At 45.1% G+C, this 18,162-nt stretch overlaps 1 protein-coding gene across 9 annotated transcripts in view; it reads left to right on the top strand.

Annotated features, from left to right (window-relative positions):
• Nucleotides 1-18,162, top strand: part of ENPP2 (ectonucleotide pyrophosphatase/phosphodiesterase 2) — a 134,379-nt gene that overhangs the window by 85,595 nt on the left and 30,622 nt on the right. For 6 of the 9 annotated variants that reach the window (XM_055546762.1, XM_055546763.1, XM_055546766.1 and 3 more), the window contains exons 12-19: nucleotides 1,860-2,015; nucleotides 4,352-4,460; nucleotides 7,534-7,659; nucleotides 11,316-11,347; nucleotides 12,102-12,229; nucleotides 14,348-14,435; nucleotides 14,601-14,688; nucleotides 15,789-15,973. In XM_055546762.1, coding sequence (XP_055402737.1) covers nucleotides 1,860-2,015; nucleotides 4,352-4,460; nucleotides 7,534-7,659; nucleotides 11,316-11,347; nucleotides 12,102-12,229; nucleotides 14,348-14,435; nucleotides 14,601-14,688; nucleotides 15,789-15,973 — 912 coding nt within the window. The remainder of the gene's footprint in view (nucleotides 1-1,859; nucleotides 2,016-4,351; nucleotides 4,461-7,533; nucleotides 7,660-11,315; nucleotides 11,348-12,101; nucleotides 12,230-14,347; nucleotides 14,436-14,600; nucleotides 14,689-15,788; nucleotides 15,974-18,162) is intronic. The other 3 variants (XM_055546767.1, XM_055546769.1, XM_055546770.1) reach the window with 1 other exon arrangement.

Genomic DNA, 18,162 nt, shown 5'->3' with positions numbered 1-18,162 from the left:
AATGAGGTGACCACACGCGGGGCTTGGAGCTCCAAGCAGCGACATATTGCTCCTGGTTTCATAGTGTAATGGTGAATGTTCTGAAAACATGCTTGCTTTTGGTTTTTGGCCCAACCTTTTCCTCTTTGACCTTCTGTGCTTCTCTCTGTGACTCTTGGTTCGGCTGCTCTTCAGGCCCGGAGGCAGAGCTTTGGCTGGCTAGTTACTACTTTCAGACGGCAAAGTATCCTTCTGAAAAGCAGGGAAATGTGCCCCCTCTCCTTCCCATCCTTTTAATAACCTCAGGCTCAATCTTCTAAAGTCAGACTAAAGTATGGCTGGTCAGTGAAAACTTAGCTTCCGTCTACCGCTAACATTCAAAGGAGATACGTGCCGTATAATCCCTGGATGGAAACTCATTTTGACTAAATCCCCTGCTGCTCGTCTAACCCCCTGCAGCCGGAAGGGCTCGTTTCTGGAGTCTTTGGAATGTTGAGGTCTCTTGCAAATGGCCGAGGGTCTGATGGGCAGACTTGAGCGCTAGCTGAATGTGTTTGGTGACCATGACATAGTAAACTCTCTTTTTCCCTTTTGCTTCTCATCTCATGGGGACTTGGCTAAACTGGAAGCATTTAAAAACAAACCAGCAAACCAAACCAGAGTCTGGGGAGGTGCTGTGTCTGCCCATCCTCTGCGGGACAGAGAGGATGGGACGGCAGTGTCTCTGCAGTGCTTGCTCTGGACACAGTGACGCCGCATGGCACCCGCGCCCCGGGACACACTAACATCGCTCCTCCTTTGCCCCTTCTTGCATCCGAATGATTCTCAGAACAGTCCCCCCGAGAGAAGTCAGCTAGGTAGATGGCAGGCCTTGCTGCTTTAATTCACCTTTGCACCATCCGCAAATCAGGGGCTTGTTTTTCTCCAGTATTTGGAAGTCCCAGAAGGTTATCTTCTTTCCTCAGTTTATGTATCAGCCTTTAGCGCCAAGAGATTTTCAAAACAAGATGCGCAGTACAGCCGCTGCCTTCCAGACCACCGCCAAGAGGGGGTTTCTAACAGAAAGAGCATACGTAGACTCTTTCTTGATATAGATATACTAAGACGAAGAGATCTTGATGACTTTTTGCATTTTATCTAATTTAAGAGAGAATTTTTTTTTTTAATGACAGTTCTATTTATGATTATTTCTTGGCTTGGAGTACCTCTCTACCAGAAACGTAAATTATCAGGGGGAAGCTCTCTGCTAATTTGTGGAAATATCAGTATATTCATGACCAAGGAGGACTGTTTGGTATTTATGTTTCATTTCATCCTTGGTTTAAATTTTTTTTCCTGACCCTTTCCAAGGAAGGTGGCTGTTGCATGGTGCGTTTGGTGGTCTGAGCAGGTACCTGTCCGAGTCTGAATCGAAACTACCTCCATGAATCCCTCTGCACCTTGAAATGACTGAGTGATTAGTATTTATTTTTCAGCGAGTACTTTATAAATGGAGAGTTTTTCATAACCAAGGACCAGCCTCTCCATGACGCAGGAGTTGTGGAATACAGAACTCTGTGTCACCTTCAGGGGTATCCACAAGTAGGCTCCTCAGCCAAAAGAGATCCACACGACCAGATCCTCTTAAATTATATTCTTGTTCTCAGTGAAGAAGCTACGCCAGCAGCATCGAGTTCAATTTAGGAGGCTTCTCTCTGTAGAGTTCCCCAAATCGTCCCTCATACCGATTTCTTTTTTAATCACTTCAGAAGGAGTCTTAGTTTGCTTTTTGTTTTTTAACTAAGACTTCACTAACCCTAGATGGCAAAGTGTGAGCTTTATTATCTGACCCAGAGGGACAGACGGCTTCTGAGTCCACACATCTCTATCCGCCAGTACAGGAGAGTAGTTATGGTTCACCTTTTACTCCGGCTAAGAGACCTAAGAGGAAGGTTACCCCTAAGAGGAGACAGGAAAGACCAGTTACTCCTCCAAAGAAAAGAAGAAGAAAAGTACATAGGATGGATCATTATGCCGCGGAAGCTCGTCAGGACAAAGTAAGTTTATCCATTGTTCCAAAGCTTTGTGGCGGGCAGCCCTGGAGGTTCCCTTCGGTGCCTTGGTTTGAAAATCAGCTGAATGCATTTAAGAAAACATTTGGTGCGTCATCCTTGGCTTTGAGTCCAGAAGAGTCTAGTACTTCAGAGGTTATCACTCATGTGAAGCGTTCTTGAACTCTCAGCCAAAAACAGACACCCTTCTATTTTCTTTAGAGTTAGTTACCCCCAAATTAGTATGAACATTTGGCTTGAACGAGTGTTAAGAGAGCTGTTGGTTTAGCTTGCACTTTTCCACAGAATTTGTCACAGTTGTTTGTAACCTTGGTTCTTGAGAACAACCCATCAAAGTAGTTGGGGAAATCCTCAAAGTCAGTGTAGATTAGAACTCAGTAGAGTACTGGATTAGGTTAGCGGCCTGTTCCGAGTTCAGAGGCGGTCTTAGAGGACAGACGGAAGGAGGGGAAGCAGGAGAGAGGAGACGGCGGGCGGGTAGAGGCGGGCGCGTCTCCTTGTGGAGACGTGGAAGCAGGAGAGAGGAGATGGCGGGTGGGTAGAGGCGGGCGCGTCTCCTTGTGGAGACGTGGAAGCAGGAGAGAGGAGACGGCGGGTGGGTAGAGGCGGGTGCGTCTCCTTGTGGAGACGTGGGCCGTGTGTTCTCTCTGCGTTACCTTCACAACAGCCGCTAGGTGTTACTTTTCCAGACACCTTCAGATACCACCAAGGCACTATCTTATTTATTGTTTGAACTGATCACTGAGAAGCAGGTTCTGGGTTTTAGCCTGAGTCATCTTGTTGACCAAAGAAAATTAATCTGTTGCCAGGGGTTGATATAGGTTGTGCATTTGGTATTTCTTTGTCTAAGTGAAGGTCTTAGAGAAGAGTATGGTTTCCTCAGAAGCAAACGCCACTGTCTACCCTCTGTTAGTCAGATTATGCTGCATACATCGCTCTGAAACTTTCACTTGTGACTTACTCCTTGGGACAGAATTTGAAATACTGACTTCTGTCATAAAGGAAAACAAATTTACACCTTGACTTTACTGATGACATGATATGAGGAAAAATCTTGAGTCCTCTGAGAAGATGCCAATGGAAGATAATATTATGTGTCTGAGGAAAGATGATATGCGGATCCCTTCTGTTCTTGTCAGAGACATCTTGAGTGGATGTGTGTGAATGTAGCTCAGTTGTCGGAGTCAGCTGAAGTACTGTCAGGAGTTTGGCTGATGGGGTGTTTCCTGAAAATCTTTCTATTGCCCAGAGCTGCGAGGGACATCCCCAGTACCTCTAATACGGGGGGGCATTCATGCTATGGGGCTTCCTTAGTGGCTGAGACAGTAAAGACTCTGCCTGCAATGCAGGAAACCAGGGTTCAATCCCTGGGTCAGGAGGATCCCCTGGAGAAGGGAATGGCAACCCACTCCAGTATTCTTGCCTGGGAAATCCCATGGACAGAGGAGCCTGGCGGGCTACAGTCCTCAGGGTGGCAAAGAGTCAGACACGACTGAGCGACTGTTTCACTTTCATGCTGTCAGAAACTTCCATTTGAAGCAAGAGCATGAGAGACGAGTTATGATTCTTACGCTTTGGAAATGTTCTTTGGAGAACTGAGTTTTCATTTTTCATTAGGCTAAATAAGAAAATTTCTAGAATAAGCTCAGTGATTCACTTCTGTTTAAGTTTGAACTCTTGTAGATTTGTATTTTACTCATAATCAGCCTGAAAGGGACTAAATTGAGAAGGAGTAGCTTGTTTCCTGGGAGAGGCCCTTCTCTTGAGAATCTATTGTCAGAAATTGACAGTTAAGTTTTTTTGGAACACTAGATGGGTCTCATCGTGTTAATGATGCTCTAGTTCGGCATCATTAGTGAAAGGTTACCATTTAACCTCAGAGCTGCTTTTGATTCCCTTGGCCTCCATTTTCTTTCCATGGTTCAAAGCCTAAGTGATTTCACGCAGGGGTCAAAAAGCTTAAATTGTCCATCTGATTTTCTGCTCACTCTCAAAAATTCTTGGATGTAAAGAACATTGTTATATTTCAGAAAGGCCATTTTATTTCCAAAAATAGAATTGCCCTTAATATTTCAATTTTTGTATCAAAGAATCTTGAAAGGGATTGGATGAGGAGAGGTTTAACTTTCCTTAAAGAGTACAAATAAAAGTGCTTAGACCAGGTTTCCATTTAGAATGACAGGAAAATCTCCCTAGACAAAGCTCTGCCTCTGGGCCTGAAGTTTTCTTTCCAGCATGTTTAGAAGATCTTTGAGATACTGAAAGGAAAAAAAAAAAAAAAAAAAAAAAACCTTCAGGGACTAATTTGCTCCTTTTTCCAGATGACGAATCCTCTGAGGGACATTGACAAAACCGTGGGGCAGTTAATGGACGGATTGAAGCAACTGAAGCTGCACCGCTGCGTGAATGTCATCTTCGTTGGAGACCACGGTGAAACTTTCTTTCTTTATCTAAATAGATAACATTTCTGATGGTGTTGGGGAATCCCAGAAATCCCAGGTTGTATTCCGCTTCTTCCTTCCCCCTTTCTTTAGGATGGGGAAAGAAATTGGACCGTGACTCAAAACTATGAGATGACCTGAGATAACCCTTGTGTTCATGTAAATCAAAACCAGGGACTTCCTGTCCTTTCTTCCAAAATCTATCTCTTATTAAAAAGTTGCAGGGCATTCCCTGGTGGTCCAGTGGTTAGGACTTGGTGTTTTCACTGCTGGGCCCAGGCTCACTCAATCCCTGGTCAAGGAGCTAAATCTCATAAGTCTCGCAGTGCAAAAAAAAAAAAAAGTTGCAGACAGTTCCCTTGTGATGGTAAGAGTTTCCTCTGTGAATATGACATATCACTGCCAGGCACACCCTGAAAGGAGCTCACATGATTCACATGGCTAAAAAATAAATCTAAACATGATGAAAAGGTGGAGACATAGGCTTCTGCTATAGAAGTGGCATATAAGGGAAATTATTTCCCTGCATTCACTGAGTGAATTCTAGACCCAAGCCAGAAGACCCTGTTTCAGCAGAGATGACTGTTAAAGAGAGGAAGAAACGGTTTAGGAAGCAGTTTTCTAAATCACTGTATAAAGGAGAAAAATTCATGGATCAAGAGCATCATAAACATTGTATGTTGATAGAGCTGGGGGAGGGATGCATCATAGAGCATTCTTACCTCACAGGTTTGCAGACCGAGTTCCAAGAACGCCTCCTGCATTCCAGAACTAGCAATTTGAGACCGTGACTCTGGAAAACGGGCTGCTCCCTTCTAGGAGGGTTTAGAAGAAGAAAATTGGTTGAGCTGGTGGTTCTGTTAAGATTGGGCAAATAAATCTCCCCAATCAAACCGCTGCTCTGGGCCTGAAGTTTTCTTTATAGAATGTATCTATGAGAATTAAAAAAAAAAAAAAAAGAGAGAGAGAGCCCTGGGATTAATTTGCTGTTCTGCAGGGACTAAACGTGACTGTCTGCAGAACCATGCCCCAAGAGTTTGACTTGGTGGAGAGCTGCAGAGAGGATAGAGAATTTGGAGCCTGTGACCCAGTTGATTCAACTTAACCCAGAGGTGTCAAGGACATTTGGTCACATGGTGGAGCCAGATGTCTAAGAGGTGGATGGCTTCCAGCGAGTCACCACTGGAGCCTTGTAGAAGTCTTGGCTAGATAAAATTCGTGTCTTGCTGGTGGGAAGCCTTCTGAAATGGCTTAGCTTCTCTTTCTAAGAAGGTAACATTGTCTGGCGTTTCAGAGTCCGAGCTTTGGAGTGAGAATGGGTTGCGTTGGAGTTCAGATTACACTGTACCACTTAAAAAGCTCTCCAAGTCAGCCTCCTCATCTGTAGAATGAGAACATCGACCCCACATCCAGAGTTAGCCTGGAGGGTGGAGGGTGATGATGCTTGAGAAGCATGTTGAAAGCAAGAGAGATGCTTCACCACTGGGGTGGCTGAAGTGACTTAGAAAGGGAGCAAATGGAAGATCTTTCTAGTCTTCCTTTCATATATACTTAGAGACTTGCCCTTCCTGGATGAACACTGTTGTTTAGTCGACATTGTACGTGAGTGCCTGCTCAGTGGCTCAGTCGTGTCCAACTTGTCCAACTCTTTGGGACCCTATGGACTGTAGCCCACCAGGCTCCTCTCTCCATGGAATTTTCCAGGTGAGAATACTGGAGTGAGTTGCCATTGCCTTCTCCAGGGGATCTTCCCGATCCGGGGATTGAACCCGTCTCTTGCATTGATAGGCAGATTCTTTACCATTGAGCCACCTGGGAAGTCCTTAGTAGACATTGTACTAGAGCATATAGCTGTTTATTGTTTTAATTTTTCTTCCAGAGATTTTAAATGTTAAAAGGCAAATCTATAGCCCTTGTGCTATGTTGGGATATATTTTTTTATCTATATTTTAAAGCAGTCTGGGGTATTTTTAATTTTTTTTTATAAGGATTGTATACATAGATTTTTCTTTGAAGATCATGGTTACTTCCTTCCAGTTTGTATTAAAAAAAGGAAGGGGTCTGAATCTGGGATCCTAGAAGGTGATAATTTAAATTTTACTAGATCAGGACCACTCTATATTTATTTATTCCAGAACCTTAGGGTATCCTTTAAAAAAATCATTTATGTTCCCCCTCTTAAAGAATATTCAGATAGTGGATTGTACAAAGCAATATATTAAACCTTTCTAGCTTCATCTCATCTCGTAAATTCTGAAATGACGATAAAGTTCTCTTCCAGCCTCCATGATTTGTCATTCTAAAATTTGAGTTTCTTTTTATTTATTTTTTATCATTGATCAAGGAATTTTTTTTTGATGAGAGGCAGGTAGCAAATCATTGGTGGGCAGATAGTATTTGTTGATTTAAGAAACTCACTACCTAGGCCCTTTTTGTGTTCTCGTTGCTGGCTTCAGCTGTAACTGGTTGCACCGTCTACAGCGTTATTTTGTTTTTCAGTTTGGGTGGTCACTGGGATTGACCTTTTTCTTTCTCTCTCTTGTTTCCAGTATTGTTTATTCAGTAACATCCAAGGCCACCAGTGAAGGCAGAATGAGCATTATGTACTCAAGTCGGGAGCTGTATTAGAGAGAGTTGGAAAATGAGATTTTTGTAAAAGAGACACAGGACTATACATTCCAGTGATTTGCATCACTCCCAGCTAGAAAGAGTTTAAAGCGATTTGGGATTTTTTTAACGAATATATCTTCTTCGTAATGATCTTTTTTTTTTTTTTTTTAAAGACCGTGGTTGCTTCCTTTATCTGGTTGTTCTTGCTGAGTGACTTAAAATGGTAACTGAGACGATGCGTTTTCAGCCTTCTGGTGCTGCAAGATGATACGACTCAATCAAAGTCTGGTGAAAAGATTATATAAAGAAGCACTAAAAAATCCACAGTCAAGTTAAGAAATCTCAAGAGAGGGATCCTCACATTCACTTGTGCCTGAATATTATCTTTAGTGTCTGTGTTGAGATTTTAATTTTAAAATTGCCTGAAAATACTTTTTCCTCCTTTCCCATAGGAATGGAAGATGTCACATGTGATAGAACAGAATTCTTGAGCAATTACCTGACTAATGTGGATGATATTATTTTAGTGCCAGGAACTCTAGGAAGAATTCGACCCAAATTCAACAATCATGCTAAATGTAAGTTGACTCTTAAAACACTAAGTTTTTAGAATGGTAACATAGTGGTGTGAGAAGGGGCTTGTTCTCTGAAGCCGGACTATTTGGGGCAAAGCCTGGCTTTGCTATTTCTTAGCCGAGTGAACTTGAATAAGTCACTGAAACTCTAAACCTCAGTTCTTTTGTTTTTTAATCTGAGGGGGAAAAAAAGTGGTGATAACAAACAACTAGCTCATCGGGCTGTTGTGAAAATAAACCTATGGGCATCGCTTAGAATAGTTCCTGGGCCCTGGTAGCATTATATAAATATTTGCTCTTGTTTTTATCATGTGGAAAATACACTTAATTTGAGGCATGTGTATAACCATAAACTTCTGTTTACAAGAGAAGAACTTTCCAACCAAAGGCTCAGGCTTCCTCTTTAGCTGAAGCGAGGGCGTCCATGACAGGGTTAGAACCGTCCCCAGAGCCTGGAGTTTCCTGGGAGCCTGGATGAAGGGGATCTCCTCATCTTATGGAAAGTGATTGACAGAACCCAGCAGGGGAAGCTATGAAGCCCTTGAAACGCGGCAGCTGCTCTGAAAGACTAGAAATAAAATAAACAGGCAAGGTCTTCTCGCTTCTGTTTTGCACACTGGGGTTGTGATAAGTCACCGAGGAGAGCTTTGCTGCTGCTGTTGCTGCTAAGTCACTTCAGTCGTGTTGGGCTCTGTGTGACCCCATAGATGGCAGCCCACCAGGCTCCCCGTCCCTGGGATTCTCCAGGCAAGAACACCGGAGTGGGGTGCCATTTCCTTCTCCAGAGGAGAGCTTTGACTTGTGGGCTAAGAGGCTTTAGATGTTGCCCCACCACCTAGCTTTAGAGAAGTCTGTAGTTTTATTAGAGACATGCTGCATTTTGGAAAGAAAAAAAAAAAATCCTTTAGCATTTTTAGCCTTGGGAATAAGAAACCATTGGCACCAAGCAGAAAGCTTTGGAAAATTAAAGTTTTTCCCAAACGATGTTCCTGAGTCAACACAAACGGGAAGCATTCCAAGGTCAGCTCCAGGCAACGTTGAGAAATAAACAAAGTGTGGGTGTCTTTGCCCTCTCTTCTCCGTGCCTTCTCGGTCCCCCATGTCCTCTCTTCTCTGCTCATTTGAGATAGGTTGGCCCTCGCCAGAGTGACCCACGGGTGCCTCCTGATTTGGTATTTGCTTTCTAGGGCTTATGCAAGAGACGTTTTGTCTAAAGATATTCAAGACATCTCTAAAAGTAATAGGAAGGTTATTTTGGGGGGAGGGGAAGAAAAACTGTCCTGGGGCCAGTGAAATGGTAACTACCAATAATTAAACGTCTTGTATCTTAAAAAGCACGTCCATTCACTTTGTGAGAGACCCCAGGGCAAGCCGGGTGAGAGCACAGACAGCGGTGTTGGGCTGTCTGGGTTCGCGTCTCTGCTGGCTGCCTCACTCTGTGACCTTGGGCAAGCTTCCTAAACACTGAGCCTTCGTCTCCTCACCTGTAACATGATTACTGGGAAGGGCAAACGGGAGATTCTCTACTTAGCTTTGCTACTTATCACTTAGATTAGTGCTGGGCACATAGTCAAAGCAAAATAAATGGTAGTTAAAATGATGTTTTCAGCCAGATATATACACATCTTACTGAATCCTTCCAATGGCCCTGTGTGACAGGTACTATCATCTCTTATAAACAGTAATAATCAAGGCTCAGAGAGAGGTGAAGTAATCGCCTAAGAGGGCAGCAGTTAAGGAGTGGCGGAGCTGGGATTGAAACCCAGATGCTTCACTGACCCTAAACCACTACCCTGTCCTGGGGCGTCTTTCATTCTGGGGGAGCCGGTAGCATGAGAGCTGAGTATTTCAGGACTGAAGGCTTGGTGTCCCACACGTGGGCTCAAGCTTTTGTTGTTTCCTAGAAGTACTCTGGGATTTGTCTGAGATAATGATAATTTTTCTTCATTATCGAAGAATATGAACTCACTCTGGTCCCTTTGAGGACTGTGGTTTATGAGGTCACCAAGTGTAGAGGTTGAAAGCATGGCTTGCCAACAGGGTCCGGGTTGGCACATTCCCCCCACCTGCTAAAGGCCCACTGGCTCGGTGAGGGCCCCAGCAGAGCTGTCGTGAGTGACCAGACAGCGCCTGCAGTGCTCTCACAGAGGGGCTGCACGTGGCCTGGGTGCCAGCTGGGTTACGGGTGTGGCTACCGTTGCTACTTATCTCCTTGCCACTGAAAGATGCAACTAGACTTGAAGCCCAATTTACGTAGGAGGGAATCCACATTTCTCTTTAAATTTCATAGCTTTAGAACTAAGATTCTGAGCGTTGTCTTTGAAGAGCGCATGTTCATGCGGCCAGGCAAGCTCGCTAGTGTATTTGCACCAGCGTCCACCAGTCTTTGCTTCTGTTTACTGGCCTGTTCACTGCACGCTGACGATGCCCCGGGCCCAGGGGACGCAGCAGGAAATGACAGGCATGACCTGCTCCGCGGGTGTTTACATTCGGGGGACGGCTCCCTCCTGCCTGTCCGTATCTCTTCCGAACGCTGCTTTCCTTTTCTGCTGCTTCTGTAATGACATGCTGAAGCAAATTTTTGGAAAACAAAACAAAATCCAACCAACCTACAATCTCCTCTTTCTCCCCACTCCCCCACGCCCAAAAGGGGACCTTCAGATAATACAATCCTGTCCACAGTTTACACACAGCTATTATTTGCATAGTTTTGCTTTTAGCTAGTTCAGGATATTGACCAAAATATCTTTTATTTGCTGGTAGTGAAAAGGAGGTCCGTGTGTGTGTGTGTGTGTGTGTGTGTGTGTGTGTGACGGACAAGGGGCAGCCACTCATGTCATTAGACCTGTGATATTACTGAGGAAACCAGATTCCCTTTAGAAAAAAACAACTCAATGGATTAGAAGATTCATCTTAAAGGTGAGCGGTCACTTGTTTCAAAGATCTACGGCTACATAGGGAGTCACATTCAAAGCCCCAAATGCCTCAATATAGTTCCTGATGTTTAATTTAACGTAAACTCAATCCAGGCTCCAGAGGGACTCTTTAGGAGGATTTTTTTTTAACTTTTTATTTTATATTGGGGTATAGCTGATTAACAATGTTGTGATAGTATCAAGTGAACAGCAAAGAGACTCAGCCATACATATCCATGTATCCATTCTCCCCTCCCCTCCCCTCCAGGCTGCCACGTAACATTGAGCAGAGTGCCCTGTGCTCCACAGTAGGTCCTTATTGGTCGTCCACTTTAAATATAGCTGTGTGTGTATGTCCATTGCAAACTTCCTAACTATCCCTTTCCTGCAGCCTCCCCCCCTGGCAATCATAAGTTTGTTCTCTAAGTCTGTGAGTAGGCTGGGAGAATTTTAAAAAGCCATTTACCCAGCAACATCCTGGTGCTCTGAAAGGAGGAATTCCCTTTCAGAAAAGTTGACCCAGACTTAGCAGGGACATTTACCATCGGAATTTCTACTTATTTTGATGTATTTCACTTACTGAACTATTAAATACCCACACAGAGTTTTGCATGTGCTTGAAACAAAATCTAAATAACTTCCAGAAAAAAAAAGAAAAGAATTGAGTCTCTTGCTGCAAAAATGGTTTCTCTCGGTGACTCTTGTCAACTCTTCTGAACTCTCTCTCCTTCTCTCTTTGAACAGATGACCCGAAAGTCATTATTGCTAATCTCACGGTAAGTGTTGCGTGCCCCGGGCCTCTGCCCTTGGAGTGACTTCCACATACTCACCACCCGTGCTCGCCTCCCCGTAGGGTGAGAGGAGCGTTTTCCTCGCTGCCCTGCCATCCAGTGTGTTTATTTCCCTAAGAGCTTTCAAAAATCCTGGCCCATGGACAACAGCGGGCTCCCTAATGGTCTTGGCAATGATCCAGAATGGGAGTATTTTGATCATGCCATTAGGGCTGAAAAACCTTCATCATTGGTTAAATAGACCCTTGCACTTTCTGAACCAGGGCACAACCCCGTTCTGTTGTTTCCCCACCCAGATTAGACAGTTTAAAAGCGCCTGAGGATGTGACCTCATGAACCTCACCGTGCTCCCTTCTCTCTGCACCGCACCCCCCACCTGCCCCCCCACCACCCCACCGCCTCACCCCTGGACTTAGAGTGTTTGAGAAAAGCCTTGGAGTTTGAGCTACTCTGAGTGACGGTCCCACGAGTCAGGGACGTATCTTAAAAACTTCTAACTCCCCTCTGTGATACCCTTCCATGTCTTCTTCAATGTTACCTAATCCCCTTTGAATCTGTTTCCCGCTTTTATTATTTGATGGTGGGGGGGGGGGGGGGTTGGCGGGGATGTCACAAATTCCATTTACTCACGAATTAGCCTTTCCTTTGACTTAAAACCTCCTTCAGCTTTCTGGAGAGAATGTCTTGGGCTTTTCTAGAAGACTCTCCATGCAAAATTCAATGTCCATTTATATTTCAGTGTAAAAAACCAGACCAGCACTTTAAGCCTTACTTGAAACAGCACCTTCCCAAACGTTTGCACTACGCCAACAACAGAAGGATTGAAGACGTCCATTTACTGGTGGAGCGCAGATGGCATGTCGCAAGGTACCTCGGGGACAGGCGGCCCCTGTTTCTCACCTTCATAACCATCCCCTCGGCCCCGAGGTCTTCCCTGGAGGCTCAGACAGTAAAGAATCCGCCTGCAATGCGGGAGACCTGGGTTCGATCCCTGGGTCTGAAGATCCCCTGGAGAAGGGAATGGCTACCCACTCTGGTATTCTTGCCTGGAGAATCCCGTGGACAGAGGAGCCTGGCAGGCTGCAGTCCTTGGGGTCGCAAAGAGTCGCACATGATTGGGCGACTAACCCTCCACTGTATGTGGTTCTGTAAGGCAGCTGCAAGACTTCCCTGGTGGCTCAGACGGTAAAGCGTCTGTCTACAATGTGGGAGACCCGGGTTCGACCCCTAGGTTGGTAAGATCCGCTGGAGAAGGAAATGGCAATCCACTCCAGTACTATTGCCTGGAAAGTCCCATGGACAGAGGAGCCTGGGGGGCTACAGTCCATGGGGTTGCAAAGAGTTGGACGCGACTGAGCGACTCCACTCACTTAAGGTGGCCGCAGTGCTGCAGGGTCATTAGCCATTATAAAAAGAGATTTCCTGACCTCCCCGGTGACCCAGTGGTTGAAAAGCCACACTTCCTTTGCAGGGGGCACGTATGTGTTGATGAAGAAAACTTGGAAGTTCAGTAGACGTTAGTAACACATGAAGACGGTTGAGCAGATCAGCATAGACCAAAGCCAGCCATTTAACTAGCAGCACATCTTCTCAGTTGAACTTGAATTGCTGAGCTATTATACGCACATGTCTAATTATCCCAAGCTGAAAGTAGTTTTCCCAAGACCAAGGGCTCAAACGTTTAACTTCTTTGTTTTTCCCCAAGTGCTGTACTTCAGTGCCGTGTACCTGTACGTACTTAGGAAATATTTGTCGTAATAAACATGTAAGTGTTTTGGAAAACTGCTACATAACTCTAAGCAAAAGGCGTCTTCCTGTCACAACAGGGAAGTTCAAATGCTTCTGATGTCTCGAGAGCACGGTTTCCGGCCTCTGCTCCTCAGCAGAGCCCCTGCCTCCAAAGGCCTGGCTCTTGTTCAGCCGTATGTGTCGCGCTTGCCCTCGGTTATACTTTGCAGCGCTATTCCCAGACACATCTGTTGACAGGGAACTCTATATGCAAATATTTCTATGGAATACAGATCTCCGTTCATTGATCAAACATCACACATTTAAAAAGCGCCAGCTGGGTGTGTGCTTAGCATGGAGCCTGCTGCTGCTGCTAAGTCACTTCAGTCGCGTCCGACTCTTAGCGACCCCATGGACGGCAGCCCACCAGGCTCCTCGGTCCCTGGGATTCTCCAGGCAAGAACACGGGAGTGGGTTGCCATGTCCTTCCCCAATGCATAAAAGTGAAAAGTGAAAGTGAAGTCGCTCAGTCGTGTCCGACTCTTCGCGACCCCATGGACTGCAGCCCACCAGGCTCCTCCGTCCATGGGATTTTCCAGGCAACAGTACTGGAGTGGGGTGCCGTTGCCTTCTCCGAGCATGGAGCCTAGTGACAGGCATATAGAAGTGAGCCAGACAGACCTGGTCCCGGAGCAGAGAATCCTGGAGCCAGTGGGGCACATGAGCAGACAGTTGAACGTTTGTGGCAACTCTGCATTGAGAAAGTCTGTTGGTGCCCTTTTTCCAACAGCGCTATTCTTAAATTAGGGTATGTGCGTTGTTTTCTTAGACATAATGCTCCTGCATACTTAATACAGTATAGTGTAAATATAACTTTTATATGCACTGGGAAACCAGAAGCTTTGTGTGACTCCTTTAGCGTGACAGTCTCTTGATTGGGGTGGTCTGGAGCAGGGAGCAGCACCTACAGGGCATGTCTGTGCCTGTGGCCAGCGCTCGGCTCAATACGACCGTGAGACAGGAGGAGGGCGCCAGAACTCAGGTCCCAATCTGTTCTAGGCTGATCGTCAAGGCCAAAGCACTGGGGGCAAAAAGACAGCATCATCTTTCATCGCCCTGGGAATGATGCAAAGTGGAGAGGAATACGCTTGTATTAGTAAAATCCACTTCTTACAGATCTTTTTGTGCACTGGACTTTTTTTTATCAGACCAATTTTATGAGAAGTCCTGATTGATTGTACAATCGTTTCACTCTAGGAAACCTTTGGAGGTTTATAAGAAACCATCAGGAAAATGTTTTTTCCAGGGAGACCATGGATTTGATAACAAGGTCAACAGTATGCAGGTATGCTCCCAGAACTATGAATTGAAGTGTATTTTAGAGGTTCTAAAAAAGGATGGGAATGGTGGTGTGAGTGAAGCTTGCAGAGCATTCATAACTGGAGGGAGGGTTGCTCCTGGATATTAGCAATGCCTAATTGTTTTTGTTTGTTTTCTTTTCTTTCGGAAGACTGTTTTTGTAGGTTATGGCCCAACATTTAAGTACAAGACCAAAGTACCTCCATTTGAAAACATTGAACTTTACAACGTTATGTGCGGTAAGTCACTTATTTCATCAAAACCAAGAAAACAATCCGGAGTTAACATATGAACTCCTTTCGATGTTGGAGAAAGAAATGAGGTGTCTGTTTTCTGGGATCACCTCATCTTTTCATTAAAAAAATGCTGTAATTTACCCATTGGTTCAAGGGACAGAATATCATCCCCCTTCTAAGGCTTCTTTGTCTTCCTTCAACAGTTGACTAATGGGGAGTTTTCATGGTGTTGCTGTTGGCAGCCTCCGGCTAATCTAACACAGCATTACAGTCTGACACCACCGGTCGCAGGCCGGGTGAAGCGAGCGCTGGGCACAGCGCCCCCCCACCCTGCCCCCTGCCTCCATCTCTCCCAGCGCAGCCCGCGCACGGCTGGCCAGCTATTTATGTGCTCCTAATTATTTTTCTTCCTGGAGTCTCTAGTTGCTGGATGAGGACAGCTTTTCCTATTTAGTAAGGGAGCGCCAGTCTGGCGGTCAGAGGGGGAGTCTGCACGTCGGGTCTCCTGGGTCCCTTCCCCTCTGGGCTGCCGGCGCTCCCCGGCCCTGCCTCTCGGCTCAGGCCAGTCCCTGTGTGCCTGCTTGGCAGCCTTCTCACTCGCTCTGAAATCAGCCTGTTCATTTCACAGCGGCCCTTCAGGGCACACGGCCAGAGCCTCCTCTTGTCCTGTACTTCTGTGGAGTGCATGAGAGGGCAGGCTCGAGGTTATTTATTGATCATAAGCCCCACTTCAAAACTCGGGATAAAAAGTCTTACAGAGAAGCAGGAAGGCAACAATCCTGACGCTGATGGTCCTTGGGTTGTAGCTATCACAGACATAAAGGTGGCGAAGCGAGGCCCTATTTTCCTTCACTCTTTCTTTGTGGGAATGTCTTTCTTGATATCAGGCCGTGAAAATGCTATTTTAGAAAGTTGTTGCCAAGACCTCATCAGGCAAGGATGACTTGGGAGCTCAGAAGGGAGCCTGCCGTCTGAATTTGGTTATCCCATTCTGATTTGTGTTCCAAGTTTTCCGGACCTTGGAAGGTGAATGGCTTTGACTCTCCTCCTATCTCATCAAAAACATTTACAAAGTACCTGGCCCTTTTCTTTCTTCTCATCAGATCTCCTGGGATTGAAGCCGGCTCCAAATAACGGGACCCACGGGAGTCTGAACCATCTCCTTCGTACCAACACCTTCAGACCGACTATGCCAGAGGAAGTCACCAGACCCAATTACCCAGGGGTTATGTACCTTCAGTCCGATTTTGACCTGGGCTGTACCTGTGATGATAAGGCAGAGCCAAAGGTAGAAGTAATCTTTTTTGTTTATTATGGAAGAGCCTGTTGGGTGTAGAGCAGTGCTGTCCGATAGAACTTTCTCTGATGATACAATGGTCTTTCTGCATCATCCAAAATAGTAGTTACTAGCTACACAGCTTTCGAGCACTTGGAACTAAATTTTTAATTTTATTTAGTGGCTTGTGGCCACCATATTGGACAGCACAGGCATAGATAATGAAGAGCAAAAAATAAAATTCATGCTATTCTGTGGAGTCGCAATTCCTAACCAAACGTTTTTCTTTTTTTCAACCTGAATCACATGTCTAGCAGTCATGGTCCCAATAGGAAACAGATGGCCCGTGCAGAAGAAGTTTTTCAAGAAGGTTTAAAGGAATTGTTTCAATCACATTTAATGAGAAGACTATTTACAAAGCTGGCAGGGTAGAGGGAAATCGAGGAGGGATGGTAAAGGCGCCTGGGGCTCCCAGGGCACCAATCTGGATCTCAATAAGAAAGGGGAGGAACAGTCATCAGCACATGTAGAATGAACCCTGTAGGCGGGGCCTGAAATCTGGGTGATGGCGCCTGGAGAGAGGAAGCTGGGGGTGTGGGCACGGCCTCGCCACCCCCTGCTGGTGCTTCTCGCTGTTGGAGCCCAGCCACAGGGCAAGCTTGCTCTTTGATGTCCCTAGACATCAGCCTCCTGGGCACAGGGCAGGGGAGGGAAGCGGGCAGTAGGGCGCGGGTGGGCGTGCAAATAGGCGCTGCCCCGCACAGCCAGTTGGACAGTTGTTGGAACAAGCACATGTCCAGTAATGATTTTTTTCTCGTATGTAAAAATCAATTGTATTTCTAAATATAGCAACAGACAATTGGATAATGACATTTTAAAACACTTACAATAGTGTCAAAAATATAAAATATCTAGGAATGCTGAAAACTGTAAAACAGTATTGAGAGAAAGTAAAGGCCTAAATAAAGGAGAAGGGGCGACAGAGGATGAGACGGTTGGACGGCATCACTGACTCAACGGACATGAGTTTGAGTAAACTCTGGGAGTTAGTGATGGACAGGGGGGCCTGGCGTGCTGCAGTCCATGGGGTCACAAATGGTCGGACATGACTGAGCCACTGAACTGAATTGAACTGAAGTAAATGAACCGGTACTCATCATTCATTGAAGGACTCAATATTCATGGCAGTTCTTCCTAAATTAATCTATAGATTCAAAGCAATCTCATTCAAAATCCCAGTGGATATTTTTCAGCTTTTTCTTTTGTACTGGAGTATAGCCGATAATGACTGGCTTATTGAATTTTATATTGATCAATGACCTTTAAAGTTGCCAATCAGTACTCCTGACAGCAAGACACAACCAGTGTTACCACACTGAGCTGATAGGGTTCCAACACAAAGCAAAGCAATCTGCGATTTTTGCACGTGTGGTTTTATTACAGGCAATGTGTGATCTTCTCATTAGACCTCAGAAGAATGGAAACTAGTTTTCTTATTGGTCTCTCCCCCTCCCCCTGCCACTGTCTGCCTCCTAGGGCTCCTTGGGGCCTGCGAGCCACAGTCTGGGAGCCGCTGTGGGAGCGAGGTTGCTTCCTGTCCCTCCACCCATGCCTTATTTTTTTATATATGAGCTCATTATCTTTAAGTTTTCTTTTTTTTTTAATGTGGACCATTTTTAAAGTCTTTGTTGAATTTGTTTCAATATTGCTTCTGTTTTATGTTTTGGTTTTTTGGCCTCAAGGCATATAGGATCCTAACTCCCTGACCAGGAGTTGAACCCTCAGCCCCTGCATTAGAAGGTGAAGTCTTAACCACTCTACTGCCAGGGGAGTCCTATATCCCCTTTAATGTCTCCTACTTTAGCTCCTGATGAGAATTAACAGCACTAATTAAAGTAGGTGATTCTAAGACTTCAGCTGGAGGAGTTGAGTTGCCCATGTCAACAGGAAGTGGTCTTTGAAGTGAATTCCAGTTATATTTATAGAGGCATCTATTAGATCTTGTTTTCTGAATTACCTTTCCTCTGGGAAACAAGAAATATTTTGGTTGTTTTATCTTAAACTGTTTTGGAGGGATTCTAGATCATCTTTATTTTCTCAATGGTTTTCTCCAAAAGACTACTTTTCTTAAAAAAAAAAACAAAAAAAACACAGATATACAAAAAAGATAAAGATGAATAAAATGAATACTTCAATATATA

The sequence above is a fragment of the Bubalus kerabau genome, chromosome 14 (genome assembly GCF_029407905.1).
Source record: "Bubalus kerabau isolate K-KA32 ecotype Philippines breed swamp buffalo chromosome 14, PCC_UOA_SB_1v2, whole genome shotgun sequence".
NCBI lineage: Eukaryota > Metazoa > Chordata > Mammalia > Artiodactyla > Bovidae > Bubalus > Bubalus kerabau.
This window is presented reverse-complemented; position numbering and strand designations above follow the sequence as displayed.